Raw genomic sequence first — 24,745 nt, forward strand, 5'->3', positions numbered from 1 at the left:
GGAGCGCCGGCATGGCGCTCTCACACTGCAGATCGACAGAGGGCACCACTGATCTCCGCCTTCACTCAGGCACACACTGTTTCCTAGTTAGGAACAAGGGACACAGCAGCACAGAGACAGAGTCCCTGCCCTTGGGAAGCTGAGGTTCCAAGAGGAGGCAGACAAGAAACAAACAAACACGCCAAGAGGATAACTCCAGTGGTCACGTATGAATGTGAGAGCTGGACCATAAAGAAGTCTGAGCGCCGAAGGACTGATGCTTTCGAATTGTGGTGCTGGAGAAGACTCTTGAGAGTCCCTTGGACTGCAAGGAGATCCAACCAGCCCATCCTACAGGAAATCAGTCCTGAATATTCATTGGAAGGACTGACGCTGAAGCTCCAATATTTTGGTAACCTGATGTGAAGAGCTGTATCATTGGAAAAGACCACGATGCTGGGAAAGACTGAGGGCAGGAGGAGAAGGGGGCAACAGAGGATGAGATGGTTGGATGGCATCACTGACTCAATGGACATGAGTCTGAGCAAACTCTGGGAGATGGTGAAGGACAGGGAAGCCTGGCGCGCTGCAGTCCGTGGGGTCACAGAGTCGGACACACCTGAGCGACCGAACAACAACAGGGAGGGGAGGGGAGGTGATGTGCCTGAGGCCACAGGCCAGGGAGGCGCTGTAGAATGAGTACCTGCAGGTAGCTACCTGCCCGGATCCGTCTTGCCAGCCCTATGTGCCCAACCACCCCATCCACCTCAGTGCTGCGCGGGTGTAGCTGAAGCTGCCCACACCTGCAGCCTCTGCCAGAGGAGACTGGCGTCTCTTTGTCAGAAAGTGCCTGGCAGTTCCACCCACCCCAATCTGATGGCCAATATCCAGGGGCTGACATGGGGTCCAGAAGCCCAGCCGCCTTGCTGCAGTGCAGGTTGGACCCTTTAGAGGTATTCATGCTCCAGAGCTCCCTGTGGGATCAGGTGGAGACTGGGATTTCTCCGGAAACCTCAGCTTGGGCTGCGTCTTCCTAGGCTCTGTGGCATCCCGGACCCTTTCCAGGTCTCCCCCTGAGAGCACCCCTCCCCAAACCCTGTGTCCACCCATCTCAGGCTCTGCTTGCAGGGAATCCATCCCAGGAGAGGAGCAGAAGTGGGATGTGAACCAGAAGGGTGTGACTCTGTGCCCCACGCCTGGCAGGGCTTGACTGAGTGGTGGAGGCAGTGACCCAGGACAGGGAAGGCCATGGGATGCCTCTCACGGCTCTGCTCCCTGCCCTCCAGCACCATGCTGCCTTGGAGCCTTCCCTGTGGTGGGGACGGAGGAAATCCCCGGACCCATTGCCACCCGCCCCCACTGCCAGCTGTGGAGTTGAAGAGCCAGCTCGAGCCCCGTCTGACAGTCGCAGGGGCGGGAAGCCAAGCTCCCGGCAGCCGGGAGCTGTCACCAGGCTCCTGAGTTTAAATATAGATGGCCAAGCCTGCAATTTGCCTCTCTTCTCCATACTGCGGTGCCTATAATTAGAGCTGGGAGACAGCCGTGGAGGAGCAGGCAGCCAGGTGGGGAGGCCATGGTGTTTGCCATATCCTTACCCAGGCGGGGAGGCCAAGACTGTGTCGGGCAGGCAGGGCTCACAGTGCAGCCGGGCTCAGCTTTGGGGGCCAGAGCAGCCGTCGTCAGCTGTCGCCTGTAGCTATCAGCTCGGTTGGGAAACCTGGCTCGTGGTGTTGTTCAGTCGTGTCTGAGTCTTTGCGACCCCATGGGCTGCAGCATGCCAGGCGCCCCTGTCATTCACTACCTTCCAGAGTTTGCTCAAACTCATGCCCATTGAGTCGGCGATGCCATCCAACCATCTCATGCTGGGGCTCAGACCAGGGGCTCCTCCCTGGGCTCCTAGCATGACCCTCCATCTCCCCAGTCTTTCCTGTGCATGGCAGCTGGGGGTGGTCATCATCGAGCTCAACTCCATCCTTGCTCACACCTCCTCCAGGGCTCCCAACATCCTCAGGATAAAGCCTGCACAGCCCACTCCTACAGGGTCTGCCCGCATCCAGCCACCATCCTTGCCTGTACATGTAAACAATCTCCTTTACTCCTCACAGCAACCTGTGCAGTGGGGGCTCAGTTCAGTTCGGTCAGTTCAGTCACTCAGTTGTGTTGACTCTTTGTGACCCCATGAATCGCAGCACGCTAGGCCTCCCTGTCCATCACGAACTCCTGGAGTTCACTCAGACTCACATCCATCGAGTCAGTGATGCCTTCTAGCCATCTCATCCTCTGTCATCCCCTTCTCCTCCTGCCCCCAATCCCTCCCAGCATCAGAGTCTTTTCCAATGAGTCAACTCTTCGCATGAGGTGGCCAAAGTACTGGAGTACTCAGCTTTAGCATCAGTCCTTCCAAAGAAGTCCCAGGCTGATTTCCTTCAGAATGGACTGGTTGGATCTCCTTGCAGTCCAAGGGACTCTCAAGAGTCTTCTCCAACACCACAGTTCAAAAGCATCAATTCTTCGGGACTCAGCTTTCCTCACAGTCCAACTCTCACGTCCATACATGACCACTGGAAAAACCATAGCCTTGACTAGACGGACTTGTGTTGGCAAAGTAATGTCTCTGCTTTTCAATATGCTATCTAGGTTGGTCATAACTTTGCTTCCAAGGAGTAAGCGTCTTTTAATTGCATGGCTACAGTCACCATCTGCAGTGATTTTGGAAGTGGGGACTACAGGAGCCTAAGTCCATGGACCGGGAGCGGAGGTTCGGAGCTTGGGGAAGGTACTTGCTCAAGACCTCAGAGCTGGAGCTCAACGAGAATGCAGGCAGGCTGCCCCCAGAGCCTGCGCTTCACTCTTGCACCTGTCTGAGTGCTAGCTGAGGTGCCTGCTACATCAGGACTCAGATTGGTTGCCACAGCAGACAAGGGTGGGTCTCATGCAAGCCCTCTCCTTGCAGATGAGGTAACTGAGGCCCAGCCAGGGGCAGGGCTCTGCCCCGGGGATGCCCCTGCGTGCCCCGTGCCCCCCACCCTGTGCTGTCCGCCAGGGCCGCCCGCTCACCTGCCTTGCCGATCTGCACGGCCAGCTTGGTGAGCTTGCCCTGCAGCACCGACTTCTCCTTCTTGTGCATGTTGGCCTTCTTCTTGTCGTCAGCGTCTCCCCCCTCGGCACTCTTGAGGGGCTGCATCTCCATGGCGGCCGCCCCGTCCTGCTGTTTGGCTGCAGGGGGCAGATCACACACATATGTACACACGCACATGCGCACACACAGACATGTGCACACACACAGACAGGCACACCCACAGGTCAGCCCCCTGCCCAGGGGAGCACAGTGAGACCCTCACTCCCTGGCCTGAGCCCCCCTGCGTGGCCGGCACAGATTCCGTGTGATGAGGGGGTCGGCCTCTCCCTGCTGGAGACCCTGGACCCAGGCCCACAGAACTCAGCACGGAGTGACAGAGCTCCACCCTGGACTTGCAGCATGAAGGGGCTGGGGGCTCCTCTGGGTGTGAACAAGTCCACCAGCCCTTCCCCAAAGGGCTCCTCGGCTTTTCTGCATCACATAAGACACAGGCTTGGGCTCTGCCCAGTTGGTCCTTGGGCCATGTTGCTGGAATATTAAGTAGTCACTAGACAGAAGGGACAAAAGCGGGCTTAAAAAGTGGAAGAGTGTGTCCTCATCCACGGGTGCCATTACCCTGCTCCTTCAGCGCAGCCCTGACTGGTGGGCTTGGAGCCCGACCCCTTGGCCCCTGAAGAGCCCTAAGAACCAGCTTCAAGCCTTCAGCTGAACGGGGATGTAGCTCAAAGCAGGGGAGACACTGGCTTGCGGATGGACTGTTGTGCGGACAGTGCCACTTCCGTTTGTCCTGGTACCACGAGATCACAGCTACCCTCCCGCCCAGAGACGTCAGGCGCCCGTGGGCGTGGACGTCTGCCTTTGCTGTGGCCCCTTGAACCGGCAGGGAGGGGCCGCAGGGACCAGGTCAATTGTGGCCCCTGGAACCGGCAGGGGGGGCCGCAGGGACCAGGTCAATTGTGGCCCCTGGAACCGGCAGGGAGGGCCGCAGGGACCAGGTCAATACGAAAGGTTACCTTTGCTCTGGCCGGCGTCCGCACTGCCATCCTGCATTTTACCTACACGACAAAGAGTTTGAACAGACGACAGAGAGCAGACAGCACACATCGGTCACATGAAGACGCAACAGGGCCATGGACGTTCATGTCAGTTGGGGGCTGGGGAGGGCCGAGCCGGCTCTGCCCCTCAGTACAGGGATGCCGGGGAGGCCCCCCAGGCAAGAGCAAACCTGCGGGGGCTGCTCTCTTGATTCTCTGACGGTGCAGAGAGGGGGCTTCTGTGGGGGTTATGTTGGCCGTGAGCATTTTACAGGTTAGACAGCAGCCTTTAGGGTAAAGGGACCCACAAGCAGAAGGAATGAGAGATCTCAGGCCCCCAGTGATGAATTTGGAATCTGGTTGTTGCTTTATGTAGGCTGAGAAGAGGCAAAAGGAAATAGAGAGAGAGAGAGAGAGAGAGAGAGAGAGATTGATTCTAAAATGGGGAGGCATTTGGTCAATGTGCTCCTTAGCTTCTGGCTCCAGGAGAGATGATTCCAGTTCCTCTTCCTCCTGGTGCTGGAGGACGAAGCCACGACATGGACAACCCTCCCCACCACCCTCAGCCTCACTGAGAGTGATTCAGGCAAAGGGTGTGCAGAGGCTCCCAGCAGTGGGCTCGGAGGCACCCACAGGTGTTTGGGGCCATGCCATGGCACCCAAGGGGACGCCACCCCACCCCACCCCTCCACTAAAGTGTGTGCTCTTCACTCTAGGTTGCCTAGTTCGGGCCACAGCAGAGAGGCGAAATTGGCTTGGTGGGAACCCCTGGGTGCCCTCTACCCCAGCTCTGCCTATCAGAGTCGGATGCTGTCTAGTGCTGAGTCTGGGGCTCCCCACCCTGTAAATGGGGCCACGTGGGAGGCTGCCTCCCCAGGCTCAGCCCAGAGTGTGTGGGCTGCATTCACAGGGTGGGAGGTACTGGTGACTGCTACCTGGTAATTAGACACCTACCCCCACCTGCTGGCCCTGCAGGGATGGGGTTATCCTCCTGTCCCCTGGCTCACCCTGGGCTTTGCCCGATGGCTCACCACCTCAGGAGGACTCAGAGAAGGTCACGGAACCCCTCACCACTCCTGGATAATCACTGTGAAAGACATCCTCACAGTTTGTGGGCCAGGCCCATACATGACCTCCATGATTTCAGCTGGTCCTCACCACATCCCTACTGGGGCGCTCTGGGATCAAACCCACACACAGATAAAAAGCTGCAGCTCAGGGAGGGACACTCTCCGCAGGTGAGTGGACAGCTGGCCCCAAAGTGTATGCACATTTTTGCCCCTCCTTGGGAGAAAGCAGTTACCCCTCATCCCCTGAGCCTGCGGTAGGGTGGGCACTGAGGTGGCACTGGTGGGACTGAGCTCCTGAAGCTGCTGTTCCAACACCAGCTAGCCCTGTGACTTCACTGCTCCCAGCTTGGCTTCCACCTCCGTAACAAGGGGTTGGCATCTTGCCTCCCGGAGCACCTAGAAGTTACCTTTTAGTGATAACCACTCGCCCAGCAGCGTTTGGCAGTTTGCAAGTGACTCACGTCTTGCCCATTTTCCTGGTACCCTGCAAGGTGGGGCAGGAGGGGCTTCCATCCCTCTCATTTTACAATGAGGAAACTGGGGCTGAGGGAGGTTCAGAGGCAACTGTCATTTACAGGGCACCCTGATGACCCTCTGTAAACACTGTCGTCCCCACATCACATCCACGTTACACTGACTGCCTCAGAGGCAAGCAGCGGCTTCCTGGGTGCCAGCTCCATACCATCTCTGCAACAGTGCTGGGCTGTTCCCATTGAGCCTCCCAGCAAAGGGTCAGTGACCTCCCCTGGGGTTGAAAAAGAAAGGCCCCCATCCCTCTATTCTAAAATTCTTTCTGCCAGATTAAGAAACAACACAGAAGAAGGCTTCTTGGAGCTGATCGGAATGAACTACAACAGTTGTTTTTATTTTTAAACATTATTTTACTAACTGGGCTAAAAGGCACCAGAGGACTCGGCTTCAGTAGCTGGTGTGAGAGGGCACAGAGGGACCTTTGTTTGCATCGCACATTATCAGATGCAATAGCCCACGTGTGCCCATTAACCAAGCTAGCAATTTCCTCTTTTATTTCCATGGTGATCACGTGGCCAGAAAAATAATCAACAATGCATGTGTTTGAGGGAGGGAGCTGTGTCCTGGGGGCACTTGGGCGCAGCTGGCCCGATTTCTTGGAAGTGAGGGCTCATTTGTTGGCTCTCCTTAGCCAAACCGGTGCTCGCCTGGCCCTGGAATGGTGGTGGGGTGCTGCCCCCCACGGGACCTGGAAGATGGGCTGATTCAGGGGAGCTGGGATGGAGGACAGGACCCAGGATGGGGGAACGAGGTGGAGACCCAGAGGCCTCTCTGCATCAGATGCCAGATGCATTTTTGCCAAATGGATCAGTCCTCTCTGTGAACTGCGAGGGTCATGAGTGCGGAAATCCTCAACGTGGAGGGTCCATGGAGATCCCATAAACAAGCTTTGAGAAGACAGACTGCTAACTAGGAGAACTGGGAGGTGTCACTTCTCTTACCTGGGGCTACATTTGTCCCCCTGTGAAATGCAACAGTTTCAACCAAGGTGATGCTTATGAAAAGCACTGCAAAGTACCCTGTAAGTGTCCAGCATTAAGAGCAATGTGTCACTTAAAATCGTGACTAAAAGTGATGTATTCAATAGGGCTTCCCCTGTGGCTCAGCTGATGAAGAATCCGCCCACAATGCGGGAGACCTGGGTTCGATGCCTGGGTTGGGAAGATCCCCTGGAGAAGGGAAAGGCTACCCGCTCCAGTATTCTGGCCTGGAGAATGCCATGGACTCTGTAGTCGATGAGGTCGCAAAGAGTCGGACACGACTGAGCGACTCTCATTTCTCATTCTCATTCAATAGTGATATATCAATAAACGGGTCTCCCAGGTGGCGCTAGTGGTAAACGACCCGCCTGCCAATGCAGGAGACACCAGAGATGCGCATTCTATCCCGGGGTCAGGAAGATCGCGTGGAGGAGGGCATGGCAAACCACTCCAGTACTTGTGCCTGGAGAATCCCATGGACAGAGGAGCCTGATGGGCTGTAGTCCATGGGTTTGCAAAGAGTCAGACATGACTGAAGCGACTTAGCACGCACGCACATGTGTCAATAAATATAAAATAAATAATAAAAGTAAAATGGCAATTATCATGCCTCCAAAATCAATGGGACACCCCTTACTGCTCAGTTGGGAGGGCCTTGGTGGGAGTAGAGTGAGGAGGGGGCATCCTGCCAGCTGAGTGTGTCTTCCACATCCAGGGCATCCTGACTCTGCTCAGATCAAGGAGTGGAAAAGAACGGTGCATTCTCTCACTCACAAAGCTCAGCTTAGCCCCCTCAGCCTTCAGTGCCCTCTGCCTGGAGCCTGGAGGGCACATCAGAAGGCAGGTTCTCATTCGCCAGGTCTGGGTGGGGCCTGAGAGTCTGCATTTCTAACGAGCTCCTGAAAGATGCCCAGGAGCATGCGGGCCTCCAGTCACAATTCGAGTAGCAACAGCTTAGAGCACTGGCTCCAACGTGTATTTTGGAGGTCTACCAATCCCACGACATTCAGCCAGGAAGGGTCCTGCAGCCACGTCAGTCTGGGAAGCCCCGTGTGACTCTAACTCTATCCCACAGCACGATAGAGGCTGTCTTTCTGCAACAAGGAGGAAACCAATTCTACCCAGTGGTTCTTAAACAGTTTTGACCACAGGATCCTTTGCAGGGAAGACTTCTTAACGTGCTTGTGAAGTTTATTTATTTATTTTTTAAAGCTTTTCTTTTTTTGAGGATGTGGCCCATTTTAAAAGTCTTTATTGAATCTGGAACAATACTGGTTCTGTTTTGGTTTTCTGGCCACGAGGCATGTGGGAATCCTAGCTCTCTGACCAGGGATAGGACTCGCACCCCCTGCATTGGAAGCTGAAACCTTAACCCCTGGACTCCCAGGGAAAGTCCCTACATCATTGTGAAATTTACACCAGGAAGAGCGGCACACACTTTAGAGCCAGGTAGGCCTGGCTTCACGTCCCAGCTTTGCTACTGCCCAGCTCTGTGACCTTGGACTAGTGTCTTGATCTCCATGAGACTCAGTTTCCACATTTTAAAGTGGGGACAAAAAACTGACCCATAGGGTTATCATGGGGATTAAATGAGACGCTTGCAAAGTGCCTGGTGCACAGAAAGTGGGTAAGAAATGATGTTTCCCCATCTTTCCTACAGTTTTTCTTGGGAATATAGGGACGTTTTTGGCTTGAACTGGAAGTGAGGCTCCTGCCTTTTTGAGACCCACCAGTCTGGATGCGGGTCCCAGCAGGTTCATCATCCGGGGGGGTGGGGGGAAGCAGGACGTCACTTCCTGTTTCCTCCTGGCCCTCTCCCTCCCCCGACCTGGGTTTGCCTACATCATTTCTCCCCGTTAGGGCTTCTCTCGTGGCTCAGTCCATAAAGAATCTGTGTGCCATGCAGGAGACCCGGGTCTTACCCCTGGGTTGAAGAAATCCCTCGGAGAAGGGAATGGCAGCCCACTGCAGTACTCTTGCCTGGAAAATCTCACGGACAGAGGGGCTGGCAGACTATAGTCCATGGGGCAGCAAGAGTCGGACACGAAGTAGCAACTAAAGCAACAGCACCACCCTCCCCTCACATGGGACACCTCCCACGCCCCAGGCTGTCCTCTTTCCTCTTCCTGTACCTGAAATAGACCCACACCCGAATTAGCCCTTCCTGGCCAGGTGCTGCTCACAGATGGGTGTTGCCCAGCTCCTGCCATCTGCTAGCTGCTTCCATCCTGGGTCCCTTTGAATCCGAGTGGCTCAGCCAGAGGCCTGGGACAGGGGAGGGGAGGAGGCGGCAGCACCACAGCTCCGTATTCTCTGGGAGTGGTGAGGAGTGAATGACAGGATGGATGCTTAGCTCCTGGGATGAGCGACGCTGGGGAAAGAAAAAGCTTTCCCTTCCCTTCAGTTCTCGGGGGCAGTGGTTTCATGGCCGAGCCGTGAAAGCTCTTAGGAGCAGACCGGGTGACTTTACGTCACCTGACTTGGGGACGGGGATGGCCAGAGAAGATGGGAGGGTACAGAGGCGTGAAATCTTCCAAAGGCGCGGAGGCCAGTGAATGGACTTCCTTCCTGCCCGTTTGTAAGGAGGGTGAGATGCAGACTCAAGGTACAGTGGCAGCCCTTACCCTCACCGCCCATCCCCGAGAGGGCCGGTAAGAATGCAGAGACTCAGGACAGACGCTCCAGCGCAGGCAACAGCAAGAAACACCAGTCCACACCCGAGGGACAGAACTGGGCCCGAGCCCAAGCGAACCCCCTGCCCGTTCACTCCACGAAAGAAGAGAAAGAACGTCTACCAATGGCTCAGCCATGCTTCAGGGCGGGGCCCAGGAGCTGAACGCAGGCCTGGGTCCCCCTGCCTCGAGGGAATGGTTTGAGTCGAGGATGGGAGCCTGCACTGGGGACCCAGAGGCCAGCCTCAGCCCGGGTCCTGACCCCGGGCCTTCTTCCCCCAAGCCGGGACCAGGAATGTGCTTAGGAGAGGGCCACACAGGGAGGGACGCTGCTTCCAGGGAGGGAGGGGGGGGACCAGATCTGAAGCCAAGGTCACGTCCCTCTTCTGGGCTCCACTGGGGGGGTCAAGGGCCCAACGGTGACCACCGCCGGTGGGAACAGAGCTGGGTGCCCGGTGGTGGCTTCTCTCTTAAGCACCTGCCCCGTGTGAGAGAGGACGGCCGTCCCCGAGCTGCCCATGCACATCCAAGTCTGGGCCATCCCGAACAGGGAGAGGAGAGCCCAGAGCTGGGGGTGGGGAGGCGCCCATCGCCCGAGACAGGGAGCTCACCGGGGGCGGGGTGGGAGACGTACCATTGACTAGGCTGGTATTTGCACTATCTGCAGCATTTGAACCTGCCGCACCATCGGCCGCTGTGGGGGTGGGAGGGATGAAAAATGCAGTGGTCAAAATGGAGGAGAGCAACAGCGCAGACGGCAGCAGCAGTAGACGCGAACCAGCGTGCGGGGAGGGACGTGACTGTGGCCGGAAACACACACTGCCGTCGGAAGTCAGGAAACTCAGATTTGGGGGTGGGGGGTGGGTGGGGTGAAATGTTCCCGTGGAGATGACGCACAAGTCAGTGGGGAGAAACTCAGACACGGAGGGTCTTTGAAATAAAATATGGAGGATGATCAACGTGGGTAGGTGGGATGGTCGGTGTGAGATCTGGATCCAGGCATCCTGTTGGCCCAACTAACAGGCCAGGTCTCTCTGTCAGTGAGGGTTCTATCAAGGTTGGGGGGCGGTGCTGGCTGACCATCATGGCCAGAGGGACCCATGGCCAGGAGTCGACTCAACACGGGGTGCAGTAATAGCACCGGCCGTTCTGAATGGGCGCTTGTTGTGACGGTTGCTATGTCCTGGAAGGACATCTATTCACGGCAGTGACCTCGGATTCGTGCATTTGACTCAGGTCACTGCCCATGGCCAACTCCTCCTTTCCTGACTGATGCTCAAAAGGCTGCCTTGGTCTTGCCCATAGGAGGTGCCCGACCACTTAAAAGATGACATCAGGCACGTTGCATCTTGTGCACGAGACAGAGAGGGCACTGGTGAGATCTCCTTAGTTTATAAATCAAAAATGATATGAGATGCTCAAATTCGCTCTGGCTATTTTTCCTTGAGGCGGGGGGAGACGGGTTCTGTGGGAAGGAGAGGGAATAGATGCTGGGTGAGTTGGCCGTGCCATGGGGTGAGGGGCTCTGTGGGGTCACGTGGTGCTGAGCGCACATGGCGTGTGCTGTCTGGGGTTTGGAGGCAGTGGGGGTGCCATGTGCCCCGGAAGCACTGGAAGGGCAGCGTGGGGTGCTGGCCTGTCCTGTGGGGCTGGCAGCACATGGAGCCACTCAGGAGTTTTGAGGTGTTGGGTACCCTGCTAGCTGTGTGCTGGGGGTCTGGGGCCAGGGCTCAGGGGTGAATGGCTGCTGCTACTTCTAAAAGCCCCTTCTACCCTGGGGGGTGTCTTACTGTACCTGGTAGCTGAAGGCCATCCCCCTTCTTCACACCTGTGTGATGATTTTTGAGACATGTTAATGAAGGAGAAGCACGTACAGCCACATACACGCCCGCCCACACATGCACACACACACACACACACACACACACACGCACTCTGGCATGCCCAGAGTCATCCTGAAATGGAGGGTTGTAAGCAGCGTCCCTGGTGGAGATGATGGGATGGAAGCGCTAAGGGGGTCCAGCCCTGGGAAACCCCTGGGTCTGCTCTCAGGGGCCTGAGAGGCTGGACTGCCCCCCATCTTCCTCTGCCATGTCCCCTCCATACCCCACCTCTTCCTTCTGCACTGCTGTCCCCATCTCGTTGATGGGCAGGTAAACATTCAGCAAGGGACTCTGACCCATGCTGGGCAGAAGAGGCCTGTTTTCTTATCGGCATTTAAAAAACATGAGTCTGGCCCGTGGGAGCTTCTGGGTGTTTCTGCCCCTCACCCAGGCCCCAGCAAGGCCAAGGAAGTGGGCAGAACAGCTACATCCTGCCCAGCTGCCTGCACCTGGGGCCACTGGTGGCCACAGCTGCTACGTCACTGTGTGGACGGTGTCCTGACGTGCTCTGCACCTCATGGCCAAGACTTGTCCTTGGTTTCAACCTCAGCTCGCACAGATCACAGCTTACTGCCATTGTTCCTGCTCCTGCGGCAGCCATAATCTTAGGAGGACCCCAGTAGGAAACAGGTTTTGCCCCTGGGAACAAGTAATCTTTGATTGTGTCCCAGGCCAAGATTGGCTGACCTCTGAGAGCTGGAGGTTAGTCCCGTTGGCCCTAAAACTGAAAGCAGGGTCTTCTACTATCTCATCTCCTTCCCCTGGGTTCCAGAAGGTCTGGATGTTGGGGATCCTCCTCTGGGGCTTGGGGAAGGAGACAAAGGACTGAAGACTTTGTGAGAAGGGGAGGGTCCCCAAGACCGAGTGTGAATGTTGGGCAAGTAGCCAGCTGTTTCGGACCAGAGGCTGCACGTTAGATTTGGGCCTGGTCTGATGGGATTGGGGCTCACGTCTCCCAACCATTCCTCCTGTGCTCTGAGAGCCACTTCCAGCCCAAGATGCCAGCCTGCTGCACCAAGCGGAGCCCATGGAGTGAGGACATTTGCTTCTGGGAGAGGAGGAGACAGAACTCAGCTGAGATGGCAGCTCCAGGGGTATCAGAGAGGGGCTCACAACAGTTGATTTGGAGGCATCTTCCCCAGAAGCTCCCCTATCACCTCTGGGTAGAGTCTCCACTGAGTGTGCAGCTCTGCCCAGTGGAATTGAGAGGAGTGAAGGAATATGCCCAGGTGGAGTTTTCTACTCAATATCAGGGCTGATGATGGGACCAGGTCACACTTGAGGGTAGAGACTGAAGGAAAGGCTCAGCACCCTTGGCCTGGCTCGGAGGGGAAGGGGAGCCCCCCATGACATGACTGGACAAGACAGGACAAGACCCTGGAGATGGAACAGACAGAGCCTCCTGGCCCAAGCCGGGCCTCGAGGATGCAGGAGGCGACTGTTGGCACAGGGTGTGGACATAAAAGGCACTCAGCAACTCACTTGTTGAGTGAAAGAATCAACAAAGAAAATGTGGCCTTAAGAGCTCCTCTCCTGGTCCACGAGGGGGCTGGGCTTACCTTTCTTGTCTTTCTTCTCTTCCTCTTCACCACCGGCTCCCAGCAGGGTAAAGATAATGCCAGTCTGAGAGTTCACACCCACAGCAGTGACCACCATCCGCCCAGAGCCCTCCATCACGTGGGTGCCTAAAGATGGGGATGAAAGCCAAGTTACCATTGCACAGCCCAGACCCCCCTCCCCCAAGGAGTGGGAGGAATCCGGTCCCAGTCTGCTCCTGGCAATTTGCCTGTTGAGGTCCTGGGGCACCACCTACAGTGAAGATTTAATGTGTATCATCCTAGTGGGTCCTTTAAAGATGACTATACCTTGGGACAATGCTATGATGAGCCAGGTTCTCAAACACTGCTATACGCAGCTCTTAGGCCCCTGGAAAGCTCAGGCTTCCCATCTCCTACCCATTCCTGGTGAGTTCCTTCCTCTCTCTTCTCTCTCCCCATTCCTCCTCTCCCTGCCTTACAGGTCAAGCAGGGACCACTCTTGTCTTTTCCTTTATTGATATATCTGGAACCATACCTCATTCTACTTAACTCTGCAACTGGCAAGAAAAATGCCAACTAAGCCCTGGGCAGGACTGCTTAAAATGAAGTCCACTTCCTCCCCAAAGATCTGAGGAAAGAATTCAGCGCTCAGAGAACTTGGATGAGGAAACAATGAAATCTTTACTTTCACAGACATCAAACTGAAATTTAGCATTTTTCCTCCATTAAGAGCAAAAGCAATAAACTCCAGGAGTGTCAGCGGTGCCCACAACACCATTACACGTTACAAAAATCAGGTTTTAAAAATATCTCTTTATTTTTGAAATAAAGAAAAATATCTCTTACTTTGTGAAAGTGAAAGTGAAAGTTGCTCAGTCATGTCCAACTCTTTGTGACCCCATGGACTGTACAGTCCATGGAGTTCTCCAGGCCAGGATACTGGAGTGGGCAGCCTCTCCCTTCTCCAGGGGATCTTCCCAACCCAGGGATCGAACTGGTCTCCTGCATTGGAAGTGGATTCATTACCAGCTGAGCTATCAGGGACGCCACAAAGATAAGATACTCTTTAGGCTTATGCTTATTTTACAACTAAGGCTGTTATTATATTGATTGCTGGATCTCGTTATTCAGTATACTAATAAAGAAACACAAATGTTACTACATCACACATTTATTCTTTTAAAATTACTTTAGCTATTTCAATAGAATTGACTTCCTTTGTGATCCAAGATATTTCATGTATTTCAAAGCTTTATTCTGAATAGGGGTGGCCCAGGATGACCCCGGACCTTCCCAGGAGTCCACGGTACAAGAAACGTTACAAACTCCCTTCTGAGAATTTTAGATTTTTCAAACTGGGTTCCAAAGGGTCCTGGAGTTCTTCCAGGGGCCTGAGGGGAGCTGTCGGGGAGGAGGGAGGGAGGCTTTTGAGCAGGGTAGCTCCACTTTTACTCATCTTCGGGGTCTTTGTTGTTAACTTCTTCTTGACAAGTGGGCACTCTGCTTAGTAAAGGACCTAGGGAAGTGAAGTTTGGCCTGTCAAGCACTTGTATTTTGTGATTTTTCATTTTTACTGCTCTGGCTAGAAAACCCTCTGTATGAGCACGTAGCTCCTTCTCCAGCAGAGAGGTAAGAAAAATCCGGTCCCATGTGGTACAGGGTCTCCAGCCGTCTCCAGGCCGCGGAGGAAGAATTATATCTGGTCCGTCAGACAGCCGGCCGTGGCCACCAAGCCCAGACACCAAACACCCCTGAATACTTGTTTCTCAAACTCCTTCTGCTGTTTTCAGATTTTCCTTGTTTCCACTTACGATCAATGGTCGTTTCTTCCCATTTTCAGGGTCACTTGTCACTAAAGGCCTTCTCCTGGTTCTCCCAATTTGCTTCAGACTTGAAGTCTAGGTGGACAGACTCATTAGAATTGCATGTAAAACAAGAGTCAACAGGTTCTAAGTCAGGGCAGAAAGCACTTTCCTTAAAGCAAGGAATCTGTTTTCACGTTTCAAGAGGTTTCATCCACTCCTTTCCTTTTTCTCCTAGGACCTGAGCCATATTTTGAGATGGTATCTGTGCGTGTATATGTTTGCACACATCTGGTTGTGTGTGTGTACACGCATTTGTGGTGCTCCAGCCATTTGGCCTCTAGGATGTCAGGATCTTAAAGTGCTTTACAGACAGACAGATATCCTCCAGTAGGTTCTTTTGAGGTGGTAAAGGTCGGTCTGTCCATCCACGAAGGGCAAACTAAGTCAGGAAGGCTTCCAGAGGCAGCCTGGAGCCTAGCAAGCCGTACCAGAATCCAGGCTCTCAGGTGATGCCCTCCACGGCTGGCTCCGTGCCCATCCCCAGGCTCTGTGCCCATCCCCAGGCTCCGCGCCCATCCCTAGGCAGGGAGCAGTGGGGGCCACAGAAAGCGCTCAAACACTGACTCTAGGCTGGAAGGCCCAGGCCTGGTGTCTACCCATCACAGGCAGACCCCGGAGTGCACTCTCCTCATGAGGGGCACAAGCACAACATGGGCCTAATTACGAGGATTTGGGAACTACAATAACTTGCTAACAAAAAGCTTTTTCAAGCGCGGGCTCAGCTTGTGTGGGGGCTGGCAGGATGGACTATTAAGTATCAGCGATATTAGATGAGGAACTAAGCTGCAGAGAGGTCACCTTTGGGTGGTGTGAGGTCACCGCAGATCTTTAAAGGTGAGGGGTGAACACACTTCAGCACACTCACAGGGTGTAGACGGCAGGGACAGAATCAGCACGACCTTCCGCAGGACACCTACTCCACACCAGGCCTCGTGCCCTCACCCCGATCCTAAGCCCAAACTTAACCCTGACCCTTCATGTGCAATCATCTCGTCCGCTCTCATGCTGGCCCTCAACTGACAGAGGAGAAACCTGGGGCTCTGGGAGGAGTGGCCCGTCCAGGGTCCCTGGCTGGTGAGGGACAGAGCCTCCTGCCGGGTTGGTCAGATGCTGCACTTCCTCAGGAAACAAGGCCACACACTGGTCCCAAACACGTTCGTGAAAAAGTTGGCTCGGCCTGGGTGTCGACAGAGAAGCCGCTCCCCACCTCCCCGGCCCTGGGCGGGATGGAAAAAGACAGAGAGGGCCAATTTCCACCCAAGATAATCAGACCCCAAATCACCTTCTGATCTAATCACTCCCAGCTCAGCAGGGAGCTGGCGGCTCTTCATCAGGAGGCAGGGAGGAGGGGGGGAAGGAAGAGGAAGCCAGAGAGGTGGCCTCCGGACACGGGGAGGTGGGGGAGAAGGGCCGGCACGCCTCCCACCCAGCACCGAGGAACCCCGGGGGGTCCTCCAGGCCTCTGCATCGGAGGGGCCAGAGGAGTCAGGGGCATCACCTCCCGCTCTGGTCCCCCATCCCTCCACACCCCAGCAGCACACCCAGCCTCGGCTCTGCCGACCATCCCCCAGCTCAGACACCCTCCACAGCTCCCCAAAGTCCAGACGCTTTCATCAGCAACCCTTGGGTCAGCTGTCAACCTTCTCTGAGCCCCGGACCACCGACTCCCGGCACGCACCCTCTCCCTGGGAGCAGCGCTGGGAGCGGCTCTTCCGTCCCGCCGCGGAGCCCAGCCCCACGCCCATCTCTGCGCACACAGTCATCACCGCCTGAATGCCCTTCTTCCACTTCTTGTCCAAAACCTACTGTTCAAGGCTTAGGACAAACGCCCCTGCTCTCAGCTGACTTCCTTGCCCCCCACAGAAGCACGTCACTTCTCCTCTGGTCTCCCCTGCCAGCGGTTTCCCAGGGGCTGCCTCCTGGCCCCTGAGCCCCTGGGGGGCGGGATCTGGGCGCATTTCCTCTCTGCCTCCCACAGCACCGCTGTCACTGCTACCTCATTTTCTGTGTTTTTCTTGGTGGCCATGTGTTTATAAGGGAGGACCCACACCCCTCCATAAGCCACCTTCACGGTTTTACAAAGGGTCAGATTCATCCAGCCCAGCCCTCCTCCCCACAGCTCCCTGGACTGCCCACTCCCCCTCCCCTGTGAGGACCGCAGAGCCTGGCTGCCCCTTCCTGCCAGAGGAAGAACTGAGTGGACCGGGTCGCCCAGCTCCAGGATCCCCTGCAGGGGACAAGGTTTAAGCCCAAGGGCCGAAGCTCCAACAGCAGGACCAGAGGCATATAAGCCACAGGTCTGTCAGTGTGGACAGAGACCCTTTTAGGGAGGGGCATCCTGACTAGGCGTGCACCAGGCTCCCATGTCCACGGTCCTTTGGACACCATCCTGTGGTCCCCATCTCCTCTAAGTCCCCAAGGAGCCCCTCAGAATACACTGCCTAGGGGATGGTCGATGGAGAGGGCCCTGGGCCGAGGAGGGAGGGACCTGGGAATCAGTCTGCGGTCTGCTTCTGGTTTGCTGAGCGACCTGCAGCCAGCCCTCTCCTTGGCGGACCTCAGTTTTGTCCTCTGTTAGAGGTCTGGCTTCAGTCATCGCCTCTCGGCAGTGAAGTCTGGGAACCCAGGTCTCCCAGAGGTGAGGGTCCCTCCCGGCAGGGGGAGGGCAGCCTCTGTTACAGGCAGCATCTTGGGGACTTTGGAGGGGCGGGCGGAGGCTGAGCAGACAGGTGTCGCTCCCTGTCCGGGCCGCGCTTGTTCACACGACAGACGGGCGTGGTGGGGTCTCGCTCTGTGCCAAGGGGCTCCCGGTGGTCCCTGCCCTCCACCGGCTCACAGTGTAGTTGGGGGAGCAGACAGGCACACAGATGAGCAACAACACAAGACAACAGAGACCCAGGGGCCGGGCCTCTAGACCAGCGGGAGCAGGGAGGGCTGGGGCCCGCTCAGGCAAAGGCAGGAGACGGCCGCGATCAGCTGGGCTGAGGCTCAGGGCTCGTGAAGGGAGCGGTGGCCTAAGTGGAGGAGGGCTGCAGGGTTGGGTGTCTGTTTGGGGTTCACTGGGGGTCCGCTGGAGGTGTGCTGGGGAAGGGGAGGAAGGAACCAATATGCACAGAGGGTCCCTCCGTGCCCCGCTCTTCCCGCTCGGCGGCCATGGTCCCTGGTAAGGTCACCGTTGTCACCCGCATTTCAAAGCACATTGCTTGGGCAGCTGGGAGGCTCCGGCTCCTGTTCTCTCCCCCTCGCCAGGGGCGGGGGTCGGGGGGGCTTGTGCACAAAGTCCGAGGCAGGGCTGTTTGGAGGCAGGTAAGAGGCGGAGGAGCCGTGTCAGCACCCGTCTGTCGGTTCACCCGTGAGTCAGAAAGGAGCTTGGGCCCCGGGGAACTCTGCAGGCTGCAGCCAACAGGATGGCCTGTCCAGGGCCCCCACCTGACCCTCCATCCCATCCCTCTGGAGTTGTTTCTGCAGCCTCTGAGCTGGCAGCAGAGTGTGGGCCAGAACCTACCCGACTGCAGGCTCAAAGCCCACCTCTGCCTCAGACCTGCCCCAGACCTGGTCCAGATGGCATCTCAGGGCCACAGCCTCTGGTAATGACAGGTGGGGTGCACCGTGGCGCTGTGGGCAGGCCCAGTGAAGCCTGGCTTTATGAAATGAAGCTTCTGAGCACAGAGAGGTCAAATGGCTGATGGAGGCTGCACCGCACACGCGGCACAGAGCTCCTCACTCTCCAGGTTTTGACTTCCAAAGCCTCTCTCTGGACAGGGAGAGTGGAGAGGCCGGGCCATCTCAGAGGCCTTTTCCTGAGAGTAGAGACGTGAAGAAGGATGGAGGCCCTGTCTGGGGTTATCACCTGCCTCCAGCACGAGCACCAGGCCAAGCCCATGCGGTCCCCAGCCCAGACGCGATGCTGTCGCCGTTACTGCTATCGACGCGGTTAACAACAGCAATAACGTGCACCCACGAGCACCCCAAGTCGGCAGAGCGTTTCAGCACCCACGAGCCCGTCCCCCTCACAACAACCCAGTGAGGCAGGCCTTGGTGCGGTTACCAGCCCTGGCCCCTCCGCCCACTTGCGGCCTCTCTGGCTCAGAGAGGTTGAGCGATGGCCCAGGGTCACACAGCTGTGAGAGGTGGAGCCGGGACTTGAACCCGTGCTCTATCCACTACACCCCGCTGCCTCTCGTGGAGAAGAGGCAGGGTAGTGTAATGGAGAGAGCGCGGGCCGAGTGGCAGACGGGGCCTCCCCGTGGTCACGGTGTCGTCACAGGCTCCCTGGCGGCGGCGGCAGTGGCGGCAGGTCCGGCTCCCCACGCCTGGCCTTGAGCTTGGCAGGCAGGGTGGGCAGTGGGCCCCAGAGGGTTGTCGAGGTCCTGGGTTACCTCGTGCTGTTTGGGCTCTGGTTCCAAGGGTAAGGGAGGAGGGGGGTGGTCCTGCAGGGGGCTGAGCCAGAGGGTCTGCTGGGGGTGGGCCCCACGGCTTTTGAGGACAGCGTGCTGGTCCCTGCCTAGTCTTTGGTTTCCCTGTGGAATTCACTGTGTGTGTGTGTGTGTGTGTGTGTGTGTGTGTGTGTGTGTGTGTGCGTGTGTGTGGGTGGGTGTTTTCATCAGTCCTATCTGACTCTTTGTGACCCCATGGACTGTAGCCCCCAGGCTCTTCTGTCCATGGGATTTTCCAGGCAAGAATACTGCAGTGGGTTGCCATGCCCTCCTCCCAGGGATCGAACCCACGGCTCCTGCATTACAGGCAGATCCTTCACCTGCTGAACCATCCCTGGAATTCACTGTAAGATGCTTCCAATGGGCCACGTTGCTGGGTAATAGTCACAGGGTCCCCGGAGGCAAGCTCGTGAGTGGGGGCTGCAGGGGAGCTGCGAGGCTGGAGGGTGGTGTTTGGCTCTGGCCCCATGCTGAGGGTCTCTCCGTGCCTGAGGGCCCTCACCTCTCCCCTGCTGCAAATGGAGACCAGAGTAGGGCTCTCCAGGGGTCTGCGGGTCTCCTGTGTGTGCGTGCGTGCTTCGTTGTTTTAGTCGTGTCTGACTCTTTGCGACCCTGTGGACTGTAGCCCACCAGACCCCTCTGTCCATGGAATTTTCCTGGGAAGGATACTGGAGCGGGTTGCCATTTCCTCCTAAAGGGGATCTTCCTGACCCAGAGATCGAACCTGCGTCTCTTACATTGGCAGACTGGTTCTTTACCTCTAGCGCCACGTGGGAAGCTAGGCTGCAAAGTGGCAAGTCTGGGCATTTATTTCTAACAGGTGGGATCACTGCTTTCATGGGGCTCTCCTGGGGGTTCATGATCCAGAAGGGCTAAAAACCACTGGCTTCCCAGGAAAGGCTGCAGATCTGCTCGGTGTTAAGGGAGTCTGAGAAGCAGGACGTCTAAATGCCGCAGGGCATCTGCACCGGGTCCCAGCCTGGGGGACGCCGTGGGGACTGGCGGTACACATGATGGATGGTATGTCGGGTGTGCTTTCTGAGTTGACAGCTGTGCTGTGGTTACTCATGAAAACAGCTTTTCCTCGGGAGACACACCTGAAGGAGGAAGGGGCCCTGACAAGGGAGGGCATACGGCCCCCGAGAGCGAGGGCAGCGCGACGGCCACAGCGGTTTTACCAGAGGGAGGGCGTGCGGGCGCTCATTGTGCTACTCCAGCAACTTTTCTGAAAGTTTGAAATGATTTTAAAATGAAAACTAGAAAAAAAAAAAATAGGCTGAGTTCATGGGCCCCTGCACTCCAGAGCCCATTCGCATGCTGTCTGACCCACACAGACTTTTAAAGAATTGAAATCTTTCCCCAACATCTTAACCAATTGTACGTGAAGTGTCTGAACCTCTGGGTCCCCTTGCAGAGTGGACATCACAGCCACAGTGGTGGCATGTGGGAGGCGGCAGGGGGAGAAGGTGACACTGGGTTTGTTGCCCACCGCCACCCCACCTCCCCGGCCCCGTGGACAGAGGATCACCCTGAGATTCCTGCTTGTCTCCTCTGCCCAGGTTGAAGACACTGCAGACACGGGCCTGCGTCCTCCTGTCTGTTCTTGGGGCATTAGGATTTCCTTTGTGCCCTGAGTGCTAGAGAGACAGCTGAATCTTTCTGAAGGCTGGTCTGCCCCCATCTGTCAGACGGGGAGACTGAGGGCCCAAAGGGCCGAGGTCATAGCGGGAGCTGATGCAGAGCAGGAACTGGGGGGTTCTGCCTCTGTGTTTGATCCACATCACACAGCGTCTCACAAGCACACCATTCACAAAGGATAGTCCCATTGGTGTAGGCATGTGGTCCCCAAAACAGCCCTGTGGGGTAGGCAGATGTGGGGGGGGCGGGCAGTGACTACACAGACATGGACGTGGAGGCTCAGAGATGAAGCAAACTGGCCAGGGTCACAGGCTGGGCCATTGGACCCAGAACCGAGCATTATTTGCCTTCCTCTAGGCTGAGCCGGGAGGAGGAAATGGCAACCAACTCCAGTGTTCTTGCCTGGAGAGTCCCGTGGACAGAGGAGCCTGGTGGGCTGCTGTCCATGGGGTTGCACAGAGTCGGGCACGACTGAAGTGACTTAGCATGCATGAATGCATTGGAGAAGGAAATGGCAACCCACTCCAGTGTTCTTGCCTGGAGAATCCCAGGGATGGGGGAGCCTGGTGGGCTGCCGTCTATGAGGTCGCACAGAGTCGGACACGACTGAAGCGACTCAGCAGCAGCAGCAGCAGCAGCAGGCTAAGCCAATGTGCTCGATGCGATGTGTGTGTGTGGGGGGTGGGGGTGGTTTCTCAACTACCATGAGGACCCTGCAGGTGCCCCCAGGCTGGTCTCTCTGTATTTTCTGAGGGTCATCTGACCAGAAGGCCCAGCAAAGCCTCTAGCACAGGGGAGGGTATGAGGAGTCTAGTCATGTTCCCCCTCCCCCCAGAAAAGAGGGTCCAAATGACAGTTATGCAGAGTTGAGAGCATTGGGGAAGACAGCAATCCAGGGGGACTCCCTGGAGAAGGCAGGCTCATGCAGGTTGTAGGTGGGGAGGGGTTACATGATGGAGAGATAGGGCCAGCCCAGAGAGGGGGAACGGTGACAGTCAAGATGAAGGAAGAGGTGGGAACAGGACAAATAAGCTGGAGCTGTCCTCCCATTTTACAAGTGAGGGAACACAGACTCAGAAAGAAGCTTGTCCAGGGTCTCCCAGCCAGTGAAGGGCAGAGTCAGGATTTGAACCCAGGCCTATGTCACTCCCAAGTCCAGGCTCCTTGGGAGAAGCAGGGAAGGGACCCAGCCCACCGTGGGCATCCCTCTGGCTGCACCATGCTAGGTAGGGGCCTCACCAACATCACACACCAGGACATCGCTATTGTCCTCACAGGTAAACCGAGGCTCAGAGAAGTGAAGCGACGTGCCCAGGGACACACAGTGAGTTCACTCCAGAGCCCAGATCTGGCTCAGCCTAGCCGAACTCTGCTCTTTCTACTATGCAGTGCAGCCTCCCTCCTCACTCTCGCAGACACTGCCTGAACCCTGAGGGGTGCAGGGCCTGGGATGGAGCTGGGCTGCCCTCCTGCAGCCTCAGGCCTGGGCTCCCACCCGCTTGGACCGGCCAAGCATGGAAGGGCCCATAAAAGTGAGACCTGTTAGATGTGTTTGGGTGGCAGGTCTGTGGATAGTCTCACTCTTTATCTGAGATGCTCTGTGCAGCACAAAACTCAATCAGCACGACAGCATGACCTGAATGGCCGAGTGTTATGTGATGTCACAGGCCAACACAAGGGTCCCAGGCAGTGCTGGGGTGCAGGCCAAAGGGTGGTCTGGGAAGACTTCGTGGAGGAGGTGGCGCTGAGCAGATGGGTAGGAGTTAAATGCACAATGAGGAAGGAAAAGGGCCACCTGGGAGGAGCGAACGGCCTCAGTAGAGGCAGGGCAGAGGAAAGGAAGCAAGGCGGGTCTGTAGCAGAGGTGCGGGTGAGGATGGGTGTGCTGAATCTGACTCTCACCACAGGGAGGAGCGTTGACGGAAGTGTCTGCTTAGAGCTCTGGCCTCCTCTACAACCACCCCACCCTCAGTCTGTCCAGGCCCTACTTATATACAATCAGTGATGGGGAACTCACTACCACACAGGCAGCCGCTTTTGTTCCTAGAACGGTTCTGACTGTCACAAAATTCTTTCTCCAATCAGCTTGCTTTCCATCGGGCTGACTACGCCCCTCTCTCACCGTCTCTCCCTCCGGAGCTTGGGCTGAGCCGCCGCCCTCCCTCCCCCTCACATTTCAGGGTGTCAGCTGCAGCTCAGACTCCACTGCATTGTCTTGAGTCTAGTTTGCCCCGCACGCTGGCCACCTTTTATGAGTCCTGACCCTCCCTGGGTGCGTGGGCTCTGCAAACTTGATGGGCATACTTTCCGTACTGCAACAGGACAGAGCTCCAGGGAAGCCTGCTAGAAACCTCCCACCAGATCGCCAGCAACGCAAGCGTCAGCACAAACCGACCGAGATCTCCTGGCCTCGGCACATCCTTCTCTGTCCTGCCCACAGAAGACATCACAGGAGACCCTGGCTCCTGCTTCCTGACACCCAGAGGCCCAGGGTCTCCTCCATTTGTCTTGACTTCCCGCCAGGTGGATAGGTTGAGACTAGAGTGGCTGACCCTACTTGGGCTGGCCAGCTGACGTCCCGTCCATCTCTACCCTATTGCTCTTTCCCAGGGTCTCCACATCTGTGCCCACCCTCACGGCTGCATGGAGATGCTTTGTTCGGGTCAGTGATCCTGAACATTTTCTCTCCCCAGCCTCCTACCAGGGAACCACCTCTCCTCTCCTCCAAACTGTCTGGAACCTTCATCTCCCATCCACTCAGGCCCAGCACCTTCCCTCGACTTGCACTGAGCCTCATAACCCACCGCGTCACTTCTCTCAAGGGTGCCCGCCTCTCTTGACAATCACTTCAGCTCAGAGGTCAGAACCAAGGCCACGGGGCGATGGCCGTTTCCTGAGCCCCCACGTGGTTCTGAGTTCCCAGAGGGCATTTATGGCTTTCCGTGGTCACGCGGTCAGACCCCGGCCCTTTGCACTTACTGTCCCTCTTTCTGGAACTCTCTTTCTCTCGCTGCTCTGCCCTCAGCTCACATGCAACCTCTTCACACGAGCTTTTCCTTGGCCCACTAAGATTCCCATCCGCTTCCTCAGGCTCTCCTTCTCACTACAGTGATGTAACGTCTTCACCTGACTTATCCCTATCCGGAACTGTGGTACCTATCTGCTTCTTTGTTCCTTTCTTGTCAGTCTCTTTTACCAGATTCCAAGCTTCAGGAGGGCAGGCACCGTGCTTGCTCCATGAACCACTGGCACACAGTAGGTGCTCAATAAATGAATAATTGAATAAGTTCTTGATAAATAAATGCCCCACACCCGATTCTCAGTTCTTTTCACCATCATACCCTGTAGACACGCTCCTCTTCCTCTTTGTAGTATTTCTAGGAAATCCCACCCCCCTCTAGACTGCTGTGCCTCCGCTAGGAGGACCCTTTCTCCACAACTCTGCTTGGTGGGCTCCTACTGACTCTTCAAAACCCCGCTCAATTCTACCTCTTCTAGATGGTTCTGTCCCCTTGGTTTCCTCACCCCTTCCTCACTCCTCGTCTACGGACTTAGCTGCTTACAAGTCTACTCTCTGCCCCCTGCTCCTGCTGACCCTGGTTGGAGGCTTCCAAGGGCGGGGCGGCAGGGGGGGGGGAGTCTGGATCATCGTGAGGTCTGGGGGGAGGTATCCCATTGCTCAGCCTGGCCCAGAGCAGCTTCTCAGACGATGTTTGCTGAACACTGATGGACAGGAATGCCTTTTGGGTGTCCTGTTCGGAGAAGGTATTTCACCTGATTGGTGCCTCATCTCTGCAGGGTCACCCCTCCTCTCTTGCCACCCCCACTGCAGCAGTCAGACCAAGATCTTAAAAATGTAAATGGGATCAGCTTACTGCTGATTCCACAGAGTACTCATCACACTCAGAACATTTATGAACTCCTGAGCACGGCACACCGGGCCTGGCATCTGACCCCTCCGTCTTGCTCAGGGCCTTCGCGCTTGCCTGGCATCTGACCCCTCCGTCTTGCTCAGGGCCTTCGCGCTTGCCTGGCATCTG

At 56.4% G+C, this 24,745-nt stretch overlaps 1 protein-coding gene across 14 annotated transcripts in view; it reads right to left on the bottom strand.

Moving 5' to 3' along the window:
• ATP2B2 (ATPase plasma membrane Ca2+ transporting 2) overlaps positions 1-24,745 on the bottom strand; it is a 118,114-nt gene that overhangs the window by 52,824 nt on the left and 40,545 nt on the right. For 7 of the 14 annotated variants that reach the window (XM_068982256.1, XM_068982255.1, XM_068982252.1 and 4 more), the window contains 3 exons: positions 12,779-12,913; positions 4,072-4,113; positions 3,037-3,195 (listed from right to left, as the gene is read on the bottom strand). In XM_068982256.1, coding sequence (XP_068838357.1) covers positions 3,037-3,195; positions 4,072-4,113; positions 12,779-12,913 — 336 coding nt within the window. Of the gene's footprint in view, positions 1-3,036; positions 3,196-4,071; positions 4,114-9,979; positions 10,040-11,140; positions 11,174-12,778; positions 12,914-24,745 lie in introns of all 14 variants that reach the window. The other 7 variants (XM_068982253.1, XM_068982249.1, XM_068982243.1 and 4 more) reach the window with 6 other exon arrangements.

The sequence above is a fragment of the Capricornis sumatraensis genome, chromosome 10 (assembly GCF_032405125.1).
Source record: "Capricornis sumatraensis isolate serow.1 chromosome 10, serow.2, whole genome shotgun sequence".
In the NCBI taxonomy this organism is placed as follows: domain Eukaryota; kingdom Metazoa; phylum Chordata; class Mammalia; order Artiodactyla; family Bovidae; genus Capricornis; species Capricornis sumatraensis.